Genomic DNA, 15,019 nt, shown 5'->3' with positions numbered 1-15,019 from the left:
CTGCCAAATTATTCAATTATTTTGCTCTTCTGCTTATCTTACAATGATGATGTTGTCACCATATAACGCACGATAACATTTTAGATAAAAAAGATAATCATTATACAGACACTATTTTTTGGTAGAAATTAGAATATGTAAAATAGTAAGCTCACCAAGAACCCAGACCATAATTAGCATCTCAGTCCATGTGAACTGGGTGGTTTTCACCCTGAAGATCTGCTTGGGATAGTCAATAACAGTGATATTGGGCAGCGTGGTGATGCCTTCAAATCTGTCTGAGGCGTTGAACACAAGCAGGCCCAGGAAGATGATGAAAGAAGCAGCATGTGCTACAAACTTCATAAAAGGGCTTCGTAGAATTTTCCCCAGCTGTAGGACAACAAACAAACAGACAAAGAAGAAGAAACTTTTACTCTGGAAAACTTGGCTTCTGCTTTTGAAAATGACTATACAGGATTAAAAAAATAAATGAAATCAGAAGATTTTCAAAATTCTGCTTCTGTCTGTGAAGAGCTATACATTAAGAAAACTACTCCTTTTAGGGGATGCTTCCTCCAAGAATAATTTAAGAAGTCTTCAAACTTCATTGTTTCTAAATACCCAATTTGTCTTAGGGTCGACTGCATACACAGATGCCTTTCTGAAAATCACAAGGCATATGCTGGTTATTCTTATTTTTACATGAAATACTATGCAATCAACATCTAGGTTTTGAGAGGCTAGGAAAAGAAACTCCAAATCTGTAGTGTGTATTCCTTATTGCTTTATAACTGAAATGTTATGAGTTTGGAGACCCATTCATTTATAACTTAAGTGTTATGATGGGTTTGTAGTACCTAACAAGGACTCTGAAGATTAAAAACCTTACTACTGAAGAAATAAATTTTCATTCTCACTTCTAAATATTCTGAAATCAAGCTGCACTTTGTATGCTATGAAAAAAAGGCAGAAGATATTAGAATCAAGTAAATATTTTATGTGTTATTACCTCAATAAGAAGAAGGAGATATACAATAAGTAAAACCTCTAAGTAGGTTAACTTAATTAAGTCAGCCCTGAGTTTGGAAAATCAGATAAATAGTACCAAAGCATCTCTAAAGTTCAGTGCATAATTATTTTAAGGTAACTCCTTTAAAATCCCATGTGATATAATGTCCTTAAAAGCCCCATGTTCTAGTAGAAATGAAAAACAATCCTGCCTGTCCCAAGGGCTTCTGTGGCCCAAGAATTAGGTACATTTGGTAGATTTATCAAATAAGTTCTCTAGTCTACATACTCAGAACCAACTTTCAAACTCAGTCTGTGACCTTAAAAAGTACCAAGATTCACATTTGAGAGACTGCAACTTCAAACAAATGTTTTTGTATGTCCGGAACCTTAATTTGATGTCAACAAATAACCAAAGAATGTTAAGCATTTCTGGAGTTGAACATGAATGCAGACACACAAATGTCACATTTTCCATATGAGACATAGAAAAATAAACAACACATTTACACATCACTGTGCTGTTCTGCAGCTGCAAAGAGACACATTTGGGGGAGCTCATCTGTAGCACACAGTGATTTCTTGGGGGCTGCCAAGTCTGTTTCTCATCAAGGCTGATCTTTTAACTTTAAATAACATGAAAATAAAGCAGCATGCCTGTCTTAAAAATGGGATATATGTGGGGAGCTCTTGCTATGTACTTTTTGCCACAGGCTAGGTGGTATATAAATGTGGGCTCCAGAAATGACTTGATTCAGGGGTGCCTGGGTAGCTCAGTCGTTAAGCGTCTGCCTTCAACTCAGGTCATGATCCCAGGGTCCTGGGATCAAGCCCAGCATTGGGCTCCCTGCTCAGCGGGAAGACTGCTTCTTCCTCTGCCACTCCCCCTGCTTGTGTTCCCTCTCTTTCTGTGTCTCTCTCTGTCAAATAAATAAATAAATAAAATCTTAAAAAAATGACTCAATTCCCTCCTTTAACCCTCTCCGCCAGACAGAGAGTTCATCACATCATTTATAAGAGCTGCACTTTTATAAGTGAAGAGTAAAAAGGAGTGGACTTCAATGTTTTAACTGATTAAGCTGTCCCCAAAGACGAACACTTAGAAATCTGACCTTTCCAAGTCATTTCCCTCAGAAAGGGAAATTATTTGCATGGGAAGTGATTTTCGCTTTGATGCATACTCTCTCAACATTTATAGATTTTAGTCTTCAGGGTTCATATATTGGAGGAATCGTAAGGTACTTTCCCACGATACATAATAAAGGAACTTAGTTGAGTCATCAACACAGTGACAAACTTTCTGCCTTCAGTTGCACGGGAAGCTCAACAATGAAGTGAGACGGATGAATAGCCTCACATGTATATGAGAGCGGGCCTCACTCTTCCAGAAAGACAATTGAGCCAGAGAGCTGACAGATTTCCAGAATCGTTTGTAAGTGGCCTTGACTCATTTTTCCTGAAACTGCCTCTGATTTAAACAAAACCAGATTGTGGAATATAAAAACAGAATTAAAGGATCTCACAATGGCTTCTTCTCCCTGGTGGTGCCCTTTATTAACCTAATACACATTCTGTTAGTGTGACTAGTATTCCTTCCTATATCTTGTTCAGAGGATCTCTGAGGCACAATTAAATTGAGTCTATACTGGTAAAGTTGCGAGAGGGATGGAGGTAGTGAACGAGTCAAGCAAAATTAAAGAGATAAATAATCTAAAAAATCCGAAGCCCCCCAAACCCAAATTCTACCTTTTTTAGAATCTTCTGAAGAAATAAAGGGCTGGGGAAACCTGGCATGCACTCTCTTGAATTCTTCAAATTAACTGTCGAACGACAAACCACTATTCGTGACCGTACTTAATACACTCAACCTCAGATCTCTTGACAGGTTCCAACGAGTTGCCCTTCCAGGTCTCAGGTTCACTGTTTCTTGGTACCACTGCTGTAGGGTTGTTCTCCTCACACAGGCCAACTCAGTTGGCTCTCTGTTTATTAAGCTGTCAGTAGAATCAGCAAAACTGCTACCTCATATTTACCCCAAAGATACAAATACAGTGATCCGAAGGGGTATGTGCACCCCAATGTTTATAGCAGCAATGTCCACAATAGCCGAACTATGGAAAGAGCCAAGATGTCCATCGGCAGATGAATGGATAAAGAAGATGTGGTATACACACACACACACACACACACACACACACACACACACACACACACACACTGGAATATTATGCAGCCATCAAAAAACATGAAATCTTGCCATTTGCAACGACGTGGAAGGAACTGGAGGGTGTTATGCTGAGCGAAATAAGTCAGTCAGAGAAAGACATGTATCATATGACCTCACTGATATGAGGAATTCTTAATCTCAGGAAACAAACTGAGGGTTGCTGGAGTGGTGGGGGGTGGGAGGGATGGGGTGGCTGCGTGATAGACATTGGGGAGGGTATGTGCTATGGTGAGTGCTGTGAATTGTATAAGACTGAAACAAATAATACATTATATGTTAAAAAAAAAAAGAAGAAGATAGTAGGAAGGGAAAAATGAAGGAGGGGGAATCGGAGGGGGAGATGAACCATGAGTGACTATGGACTCTGAGAAACAAACTGAGGGTTCTAGAAAGGAGGGGGTGAGGGGGTGGGTTAGCCTGGTGATGGGTATTAAAGAGGGCACGTAGTGAATGGAGCACTGGGTGTTATACGCAAACAATGAATCATGGAACACTACATCAAAAACTAATGATGTAATGTATGGTGATTAACATAATAAAATAAAATTTAAAAAAAAGTGCTACCTCACTCAGGCAGCTCTTCCTCTTGACTACCATGGGGATTTTATCTTAAAAGCCTAATAACTACCCTACTAGTACCAGATCCTTTTTCATCCCTTATTTGAATTGATTGATCCAGTCATTAAAAAAGCAGCATTTGTGTTCCGGAGTCAATTACCATTCAGGATAAAACTGATAAGAGCCTTAAGGAGGGAGCTTTTGTTTTTTCATCCCCAAAGCACAAGGTACACCAACCCCAGAGGAAATGGATGAAGAAAAACACGTACCCTGCTGCACGGTGCGATCCAGTAGCCGATGGCGAGAAACGGAAGGCCCAAGGCCACAACCAGCACAACCAGACACTTGATAGCTATGGTCTGTTCCCGCAGGCCTGAGAGGTTCTCATACCAGATTGTCAAGAGCTGCTGCTGACAGTTGGGGTGAGCCACAAACTGTCGGCAGAAAGAAACGTAGGTTACTACTGTGCCATTAGGGACACTTCAGCTACTGAATGCATGTGTATCCTAAGGATATTAACGTGTACTTTTCTGGAATATAGGCACTAGAAGTTTCTGGTAATATTTTCCTTTACCTTCCCTCCATTTCCCAAAATTGTTTCAGAACTAGTAGAATTAAAGTTGGCAACAAGAGGGTAAAATTGATGTTGTCCTTAATTACAGTTCTTTCTGACTGAAATTCTCCATAATTCTCAGATTCCTCTCCAGAATCTGGGTGATATATCCTTTCCTTTGTGAAAATGTGTCCCATCCTGCTGTCTGCCCACTTACTTGCTTTTGGTTCAAAATGGAAAAGAATAGTCATTTGGTTTATTGTAGAGTACAACTAAAAGAAAAATGTATCAAGTTTCATAAGCAATTCCTAAAATGCTACATGTATGAAAAATATATACACGATATGCCCTATGTATACGTATGTACTACCACTGCAAATCTGCAACAATCTGCAAAAAGCCAATGAAACCGGCAAGAATTATGCTGGGTCCACACTTGCAATACCTCCAGGAACTGGCATCAAATGTCCCTGCCTTCCTATTTCAGTAATCTGTACTCTTTTTGTTGCTGCTTCTCTCACAGGTCAAAACCCACAAACATGTATCTCCAACAGTTCTTTTGTAACTACAGTTCTAACCAGGAAAAACTGAGCAAATTATACTTATTTCAGCCCTGCCATTTTATTTTGCCATCTGGTTTCACTAAGTCATCTGCCGGCATCTATTCTGAGGGACTGGGATTTCATTAAAGGCCTGTCCTTATTCAGGTAGCAGAATGTATCTGTAGTCAGGCTCATGTGAAAAGGCCCCTACATCAACAGGTGCCCAGTTGTGACTGGATATGCCTGTCTTTGAAGCTTTCCAAGCTTAGAAATTATTCAGGGTCATTCACAAATCAACTATGAGTACCAACATATTTTTTTAAAAGTGTATTTAGCAACACAAAAATCAAGGTATCACTATCTTCTAAAAAACAAAATAAAAAAATAACAATGAACCTGTTAGGAAGTATTCGTGAAATGTTTTTTGCAAACTCTTAGAGGCAGAGAAAACAGCCGCAGTCTCCACCAGTGAAGGGTTCACCTTTAATCAAATTCTAGTTAATGATCCTAATGATTGTTAGCAACTCTAGGCAATTCCTCAAGTTATCTGGCTATTTATCAATAACACGCCTACAAGGAAATGAACAGGTTTTTATTCACTGGTGTATAGTTTCCCATTAGCTCTTCTAATTAAAAAATAATAAAATTAAAAAATAAAACTTCACCCCCCAGGGTAGGCAGTAGAGACACAACTTCCCCCAAGTCCCCACCTCTGCCCCTGTGTGCACCTGCCCTCTGGGAAGTCCGTTGATAGCCACTCTGGTGATGGCTGTGCCCCCTGGGCACAAGGGTTCTTGTCCTGGTAGATGTGGTAAGGATGAGTTTACAAATATTAGATCTGAAATACTTAACTGAATTTATTTCAATAATACAGACTGGGAGGATTTGGGAGATTTAAAGTACTACAAAAAAGATGCTATCTTTTCTCACTTAACGAGTTTAGTGTGAAAAAGCATATTTTATAAGTGTCTTTCAATTCAATTCTAAAAATCCCAGGTCCTAGAGCTCACTCACTGGTCACTGCTAGCAGCTAGGTCTATATTAGATCTCCTTTCCAGATTCAAGATCCGGTCACTCCTCCAATTTTCGATCAATACAGTCATTATTTGAACTCACGATAAAATACGATCAAGGCTGAAAGCCCTGGGGTCTTGGTGACAACTTTCTAGGGTTCTTGTTGAGAACTTTGCCAAACTTCCACTTCTGCCTCTATACCTTACTGGATCATCTCCTTCCTGCTTTATCCCTCCTTCTGTGTTAAAAATCCTCATTTCCCTCTGAGTTCCTAAATGTCATTCATTCATTTATTCATTCACTCTTCAAAATGTAAGCTCTTCCTATGAGCCAGGCACTGTGTTAGGTATTTGGTAGAATAAAGTGAAAATGGAAGCATCAGTATGCATTAAGTGATAAGCGGGTCCTGTTCTATGGCACACCGTAAGCTCTCAGTAAACGTGAAAGAAAAAATGGAGGGGCACCTGGGTGGCTCAGCGGGTTAAATGTCCAACTCTTGATTTAGTCTCAGGTCGTGATATTGGGGTCATCATGGGATCCAGCCCCACACTGGGCTCCACACTCAGCGGTGAGTCTGCTTGAGATTATCTCTCTCCCTCTGCCCCTTCCCCACCTCCAGGCTTGCTCACTCGCTCACATTCTCACCCTCAAATAAATAAATAATTCTTAAAACAAAATGGAGACAGTCTCCTTATGCTTGCCAAGATAAATAATCAACATTTAAAATAGTATTAGTTTGAATGTTGGTCTGAATGTCCTGCTGTTTGGAGGGTCTGCATTTGTGAGAGGTTGGACAGACGCAAATAAAAAGCCGTCCTGTGACTCCAACTAGGCTCAGCTGAGGATGGGGAAAGGTGCATAGAAATCTACAGGTGGAATAGATAATGTCATCAAATCAGATTACCACTTGGGAAGTCAACATGCACCTTTTTATAGGCCAAGGTTTTCTGCAAGACAGAAAATCCCCATAAAGTTCAGAGACAGGTGGACATGGGTCCATATAGAATTGATGGACAAATTTTGCTTTTATGAGTGTCCAGCCTTTCTTTCTTAGGTTTTGAACTCTTGAGGACAGAAATATTAATGTTGCAGTATGGCTCCCTCTTCTTGCTCCTCCTCTTCCAGATCATCTTCAAACTTGAAGATGTGCTTTATGGCATTAATTACATTGTATATAGGTTACACAGCCCTTAAAGACTTGATGGAAATCAGTGCTTTTCATATGGCATTATATAATGATCGATCTTCGACCCATTGTGACTTGTACAATAATGTACAATCTACGACCCACTGTGACTTGCAAACATTTAATATATGTTAAATATTAGCCCAAATTGTGGTGTTTGCATCTTACTTGTTACACTTTAAAATTCGGCTTCACATCTATATTTCCCATACTGTTAATTCTACTCTCTTCTTAATTGAAATAGTAAGACACCAGCATATGGTATCTGTTCATCCCTTCCAATTCACAGGAAGAAAACACAAATGGATATTTTCTTCCAATAATTTAAAATCCTAATGCAAGCACACAAGGAACATTAAAAAAAAAGAATAAAATCAATACAATAGTTATTTAGAAAAAATAACTATTAAATAGTTATAAATAGAAAAAAGTTAATCCCTCTGGGAGATGAGTTTTGCTCTTTTCAAGGACTTCAAAATAGAGTGGTGACCTTTATCTCTTAAAATTGTTTACTTCCTATGCGGCCACACCAGTGATAGCCAGTTGGATAAATTTGTATTCTGCATCCTAACTTCAGTGGACCAGCAAATTGAAATCATTACAAAAATAATGCCCTTATTTGAGGTTTTCTGATTTAAAAAGAGAATCCCTGACCCACAAGAAAATCTCAATCTTTCAATGGAAAAAAACTACCGTAGCACTGAGAACAAACATTTTTTTTCCTGCCAAATGACTAACAGACTGTAAACAGAACCGCTGATCAGGGCAGGTTAATGGAAAACAATGAGATAATTTTCAACTTAAAAAAAATTCACGTTACACTGTCTTACAAGAACTATCTTCATGGGACTACTGTTGTACAAAAACATGGTAGGAACACTCTGTGTTTGTTTTTTTTGTTTTGTTTTGTTTTAAAGATTTTATTTATTTGACAGAGAGATACATGCAAGAGAGGGAACACAAGCGGGGGAGTGGGAGAGGGAGAAGCAGGCTTCCCTCTGAGCAGGGAGCCCGATGTGGGGCTCGATCCCAGGATTCTGGGATCGTGACCTGAGATGAAGGCAGACGCTTAACGACTGAGCCACCCAGGTGCCCCTGTGTTTGTTTTTAATGACATGGTTGGAGGCACAGCTCATACCATTTAAAATACTGCTATGAATAAAAGCTACTTCATTCAACTTCTTTTTAAAGTTCTGAGTTGTGAAGCATAAACTGAAAACTTACATTGTGTAAGTTTGCTGGATTTCGAGCCCAGAGTGCAAAATATTCTGTTCTTTCTTGGTGCCGGGCCCAAACCTGGCCAAGAGGCTGCCCAGTTGTAGGACTCAGGACCTCACCAGCCAGCACATGCACCCTGCCCAAGGTCTCTGCAGTATATTTACCACTCATATTGCATTGCTCAATTTTTGGAATTAGGGAAAGCACAATTTCTTCATACACAATGGGTAATTTTATGTGAATATATTGCTGCATGTCTCTTTTCTAGATGATATTTCTATAGTTAAATCTAATCTCACCACAGAAGAAATAAGAGAACAAAGAGGAAGAACCCAGGAAATTCTCTCCTCTTTCTCAATAGCCCAGTTTTCCACATTCGATGATCTATCAACTTCTAGTATCTTTTATCTTTGTCAAGGACTTTCTTAGAATAGACAGAGCTTACTTACTACTAGAAGCAGATGAAGCTCTCATTATTTCTATGGGGGAGAAGGGATTGGTGTTCATCCTCAAGTCGCAGAGAAGGCAGAGGTATAGGCAGAATTAAAACTCAGAGCTTTTGGGGGAAGTAAATAATCGATTATTCTAACTGGAAAATAACTGATGTTTTTGCCTAAAATTTAATCTTCTTGTACTCTTTCAAAAAAATCAAATTTCATCTTTCACTCTATTTCATTCTCTTGTAGAAAAACATGGGCAACTCTGCAAACAGTAATAATATTTACTATCTTTCCAGTTTTATTATTTACCTTTGAGACTCCTCAGAAATGATTCTGGGATGAATAATCTAAAACATCCACGCCCTGATAGAGAACACATTATCGTTTGTTCCTCAGTAGGAGCGTAAGATTGCCCATTACACCAACAGCATTGAGAATATTTTTTATTCCTTAAAAATCTGAGAGACAGGAAATGTTATTTGCATATTAGGATGCATTTATTTTAGCACTAGAGGGTTTGACAATTTTAAATATGTTAGTCATTTGAATTTTCTGTGAGTTGCCCATTCAAGCCCTTTGCTTATTCTGCAGAGCTCTAGAAATTTTTCTTAAAAATTTGTTTGAGCTCTTTGGACATTAAGAATATCAATCTTTTGTATGTTAGAATTGAGAAATTATACCTTTCTCACATTGCCCTTTACTTTTTTGTTTATGATCTTTCTGTGTACAGAAGTTTTAAGTTGTATGTTGTCAGATTACTTACCTTTTTGCTTTGTTATTTCTTTGACTACTTTTGTATTAGAAAATTCTTTTTCACATAAACACTAAATTCACATAGAAATCAGGGCACCTGGGTGGCTCAGTCAGTTGAGCATCTGACTCTTGATTTCGGCTCAGGTCATGATCTCAGGGTCATGAGATCAAGCCCCACATGCTGGGTGCGGAGCTTGCTTAGGGTTCTTTCTCCTTCTCTCCCTGACCCTCCCCCACATGCGCACAATGGTGTGTACTCTCTTTCTCTCTCTCGCTCTCTTAAAAAAAAAATCATGTTCAGATCTCTCCTATTCAGGTCTTCCATATTTTCATTTTCTTGACTAATTGCCACTGAGCTCTGTAAGGCCTGAGTAGAACTCATGGTGTGATTCCTAGGGAAGACCTGAGCTCTGAGGACTGTGAGGCCAGACAGGAAGCTAGGAGTCTCATAACCAGAGCTGGGGGTACATCTTAGGCACATGGCAGAAGAGACTTCCTGAGTCTCTTGTGGGTAACAGCTTACCGTTACACAAAACTGGTTTCCCTGGTGGAATTATGAGTTGATTTGAATAAATGTAAGTTTATTATGTTATCAGGAGGAAAAAATTCCATAACATATTTTGAAATCCCAATGCCTCACATGTAGCTGTGGACTACCTCAGTGCCACAGGGGATAGGGTTCACGCATCACTGTAAGCCAAGAAGTGGTTTCACTTCAGGACTAGAAATGAGATGAAGGAAAAAGGAAGCACCAGAAGGGATGGGGCATCTTTCCTCCTTGCTAGATGGAGACATGTGAATGTTGAGTGAAGAATGAAGGAAGTCTCTGGGCTTTTTTGGGCATTCTAGGATAAAGTTTTTATATACATTGAATGAAGCTTCCAAATGAAATACTTTAACTAATACTCCTTTTAGAGCATAAAACAAACAAACCCAGAAATACATGCAGAGCCCTAAATCTCCTTTCAGTTTCAAATATATTGTTTTTTCCTGGCAGTTAGTTGACTGAAAACAAATTTATTATTAATGACACCTCATACGTTGTAAGCTATACATCAATTTATTTAAAATTAACATGCCAGGAAGATATTCACAGTCTCAAGACAGTTTGGTCAACAGAAGCACATCTATAATGAGCTGCCTCTGCTAACATGACACTTTCAAAGTAACGGTAAAGAACCGGTGACAACTGAAATCAATTCACTCCTCTCAGGAGCTAAAGAAAAGAGGTGTGTATTGTAAGATCTGTGAATAAATGTCCAGACAGATTTCTAAAAATGGTTTCATATTAATCTTATTCAAAATGATCTTTTCTCCTTTAATATAGCAAAACCTCAACTAGCAAGAATGCTCTAGAGAAAGCCAAATACCATATGATTTCACTCCTATGTGGAATTGAAGAAACAAAACAAACAAGCAAAGGGAACAAAAGAGAGAGGGAGAGGCAAACCAAGAAACAGACTCTTAACTATAGAGAACAAACTGATGGTTACCAGAGGAGAGGAAGGGGGAAATAGGTGATGGGGATTAAGGAGCGCACTTGTGACGAGCACCGGGGGTTGTATGGAAGTGTGGAATTATTTTATTGTACACCTGAAACTAACATTACACTACATGTTAACTGGAATTAAAAAATAAAAACTTAAAAAAAAAAGAATGCTCTGAGAGGAAGGCAGTTGAGCCAATTTATTTTTAAACGATAATTCCTTGAAAAGTTATTTTACATCAGTATTTACTAAGAATCTTCACATTTGCCTGTCTTATTAAGTTGAGGGGAGATCTGTAATTAATAGTTGGCTAAAACCTTGTGAATACTATATGTGAAAGCTCTCTAGATTGTGGCAGAATTTGTGTGTGGGGGGTGTGCACGTGCACGCATACAAGGGGAGAAGACGAAAGAGAGGAAGTCTCCCTCATGCTCACTTGCTGCTAGGGCCCACACTTGCCTCTGTTCCACGGTGCAGAGGCATATGCACAGGTCTCCGTTCTGGGTAGAAATGTTATCAGCTACTACATGTTGAACAATCACCATGTGCTAGACCTGTGCTAATTACTTTACATGTATTAGCTCTTATAATCTTATGAACAACTGAAAAAGCAGTTTGTGGTCCCTACTTGACTAACTGAGCAGACTGGGGCTTGGCCTGGTTGGGTGACTTGCCCGTGGCCACACAGGGAACACGTGGTTAACTCAGGACTTGAACCCCTGCAAGCTGGCTCCCTGCCCTCTTAAGCACCATGCAGGGCGGAGAGAAAATTCAGCTATACAGAGAATAACCAGTTCATGAAACTAGATCTGTTCCTGAAAACAGCTTACTTCTTAGTGACTTATCATTTTCTCTTAGAATACAAAAAAATATCAGTTATCTAACACATAAATGCTGCTAGGTTGTAGTTAATTGAGATTTTCATTATAGTAAAACATCATAACTACAATTTTCAAGATTTTAAAAGCCCCATACAAGCAGCAAATACATACACTTAACAGTTTATCTGCAATAAACAGAGTAAAAAAGTAATCATAAATTTTATTTCTGGTATCCACAGCTCTGTGACTTAGACATATTAAGCTTGGCAAACCTCAGTTTCCTTTTTAGAGTAGAAATGTCATCATCTATTTTACCTATTTTATAGGTGAAATGGATAATAACATAGGCTTGTCACAAGGATTAAAAGGACAGTTGTAACAGTGATTTACAAAAATGTATACAAGTAACATTTTATTTTTACTTGCATTGTAAGGAGTTCACAAAGTTCTTTTGCATATCTTAATCCACTGAAATCATATTCTCTGAGATGGATAAGAGATATTATTCTTCTTTTACATGAGGAAACTGAAGTTTAAAGAAATTTTATGACTTTTTTTTTTTTAAGATTTTATTTATTTATTTGAGAGAGCGAGAGCCTGAGAGGGGAGAGGGTCAGAGGGAGGAGCAGACTCCCCGCTGAGCCAGGAGTCGGCTCCGGGACTGGATCCCAGGACTTCAGGATCATGACCTGAGCCGAAGGCAGTTGCTTAATCAACTGAGCCACCCAGGCGCCCAAAAGAAATTCTATGACTTACCCAAGGTCTCTCTCACAGCAGACAAAAAGTGGAAAGGATTGCAGAAGCTAGATATTTGACTCACAACTTTACCATATTTCACTTAGTCTCTTTCATGAAGGAAAAAAAACTTTTATCAATAACATCTTTATTATTTAAAAAACTTTCCTGGGATTATGGCATAGTTGATATTATATATTTATTCCAATATGGCGCTGGATAAAAGTGAGCCACTCACCTTTTTTACTTCATATTTAATAGCAAGCTTGACACGACTCAGTGAAGCTTTATGCCTGTGTAGCTCTAGGGGCTCTGCGGATTCCAGATCTCCATTCAGAATAGCTTCTACTTCTTCTGAGTCTCGGCAAAGATCCAACACACCCACTACAAAGTCTTTGCATTGCATGGAGAGCTTCCGATAGTCATTCTAAGAACAAGAGGTTTAAAGTTTAACTCAAGGAATTTGCTTTAATTCAATGGAAAGTGTTTAGGGTTTTTGTGAATTACAAAAAGGGGTCCCTTCTCCTGGGTAGAAGCTGCTGTTCCTACATGGATGCAAGTCTTGCTGAGTTAGACCCAGACAGGATTTGCCCACACTCACAATCTCAGCTGGTACCTTCTGCAATCCGCCCACCCATAGGATACAGCTCTGAAAATGGTATGCACATTTGTTACTGGTTTGTATTAAGGGATGTTGGATAAATGCTAATGCTGACAGACCAAAAGGATCAAAAAGAGCTGCATCTCTCTTATATAAACAACAGTTTCCTTAAAGCCAAAACAAAACCATTTCTGTAGTGAAAATTGGTTTAAATGGTAATTTTTCTAAAGTGGCGATCTGACATAGAAGATTGACTATACATGAAAATAACTTGTTCAGTTTCTACTCTCCCTTGCCTTGTTGGAGACATGACTTCTCAAAGTATAGTCCTATAACCAGCAGCATCAACAGCACCTGGACATGTATTAGAAATGTATTCTCAGACCCCATTTCAGTTGTTCCTATCTAGAAACTGAAGAAAGGGCTCAACAATCTATGTAAACACACTCTCAATGTGTTTGTGATACACATTTATGTTTGAGAATGACTGGTTTCTAGTGAATGTAAAGAGATGGACAGGTACCAACAGAGAGAGGAGGTATTTTTTCTTGTTTGTCTGAAGGTTATCATGTCCTGCAGAACTGGAAGGAGAGAAATGTCTGATTATATGTAATTGAATTCTCAGGGGTTGCAGAGTATCAATACCTGAGAGAAAATTTCCAGGCCAGTGGAACTAACACCTTGCTAAAAATAATCTGTGAATCTTTAATTTCATTAGCATATTTATATAGTGCCATGGACTGGGATAAGGAAGTCACTTGGCAACATTCTCTGTTACCTTCTGAATGGAGTTCTATTTCTAGCCCTTTGGTTCCAGTTAAGGTATCAATGACCATCTGTTGGGAAAATATCTTACTTTCAGAAACCCCAGTTCTACTTCTATGGCTTTCACTAAAATTTTAGCCCATTAAGAAGGTTAACCGGGGGATTCCTCGGTGGCTCAGTCAGTTAAGCGTCTGCCTTCGGTCAGGTCATGATCCCAGGGTCCTCAGATCAAGGCCCCATCAGGCTCCCTCGTCAGTGGGAAGTCTGCTTCTCTCTTTCCCTCTGCCTGCCATTCTCCCTGCTTGTGCTCTCATTCTCTCTCTGACAAATAAATAAATAAAAAGTTAACCGGATGATAGTCTAATTTGGCACACTTGAGGAAAACAGAGTTCCCCATTTCAATATGGCCTGAGATACTATACGTGTCTAATAACCAAGTAATACCTAGCACAGCAGAATTTCCAGGCTTCCAAAAATCCTACTTAAAAAAAAAAAGACATGAAGGATTTGAATTCTTTCCTTTAAATAAATAATTGATTTGATGGGCAAAAAAATCACGTCACCAACTACAATAAAGGAAGACTGTTTAAAGGCTACACAGACTAGAAAAGTTTCCATTTCAGATATCAGAAATTCAGATAAGGAACAGTTACAGTTAATCCTTTTCCCCTCATAAAAGAATAGATAAAATGAATAAAAACTTCAATCGTTGGTTTCCATTCAAGTTGGTACCATGCAACTGATAAAATTAATAAAATGTTCAGTCTCTGGTTTCTAGGCAGAGTGTCAGTTAAATATCCATCTGCCTTCCATTCCTGAAAGACTAATGAAATATTTTATTATAGCATCCAGAAGTATTAAATTCATGTCTGTTTCCATATAAAGCTCTCCTTTTAATACAATTTTTTTAGATGAAATTTCCTCATGTTACTCCTCAGTTCAGACTGTTCTATAAGATTTGGTGCAACACAGGATGACCATTTCTCCATTGATCAGAAAAGAGAGAGACTATTTCAATGTTTGAAGAAAACAGTAGCCACCTCTGCAGTAACACCTAAGTATAACTCATTGTTTCAAAAAAATCATAATCAGTAAATTGTCTTGTCTTAAAGAAAGCTGTGTGGTTTGT

General features: G+C 38.7%; 1 protein-coding gene across 4 annotated transcripts in view; it reads right to left on the bottom strand.

The window, feature by feature from the left end:
• TRPC3 (transient receptor potential cation channel subfamily C member 3) overlaps nt 1–15,019 on the bottom strand; it is a 69,961-nt gene that overhangs the window by 30,981 nt on the left and 23,961 nt on the right. For all 4 annotated transcript variants that reach the window (XM_088019929.1, XM_088019934.1, XM_088019936.1 and 1 more), the window contains 3 exons: nt 12,763–12,951; nt 4,045–4,209; nt 156–372 (listed from right to left, as the gene is read on the bottom strand). In XM_088019929.1, the coding sequence (XP_087876055.1) occupies nt 156–372; nt 4,045–4,209; nt 12,763–12,951 (571 nt within the window). The remainder of the gene's footprint in view (nt 1–155; nt 373–4,044; nt 4,210–12,762; nt 12,952–15,019) is intronic.

This window comes from Eumetopias jubatus, unplaced genomic scaffold, assembly GCF_037043125.1.
Source record: "Eumetopias jubatus isolate StellerSeaLion01/CBP00866 unplaced genomic scaffold, mEumJub1_p1.0 scaffold_2, whole genome shotgun sequence".
Lineage (NCBI taxonomy): Eukaryota > Metazoa > Chordata > Mammalia > Carnivora > Otariidae > Eumetopias > Eumetopias jubatus.
This window is presented reverse-complemented; position numbering and strand designations above follow the sequence as displayed.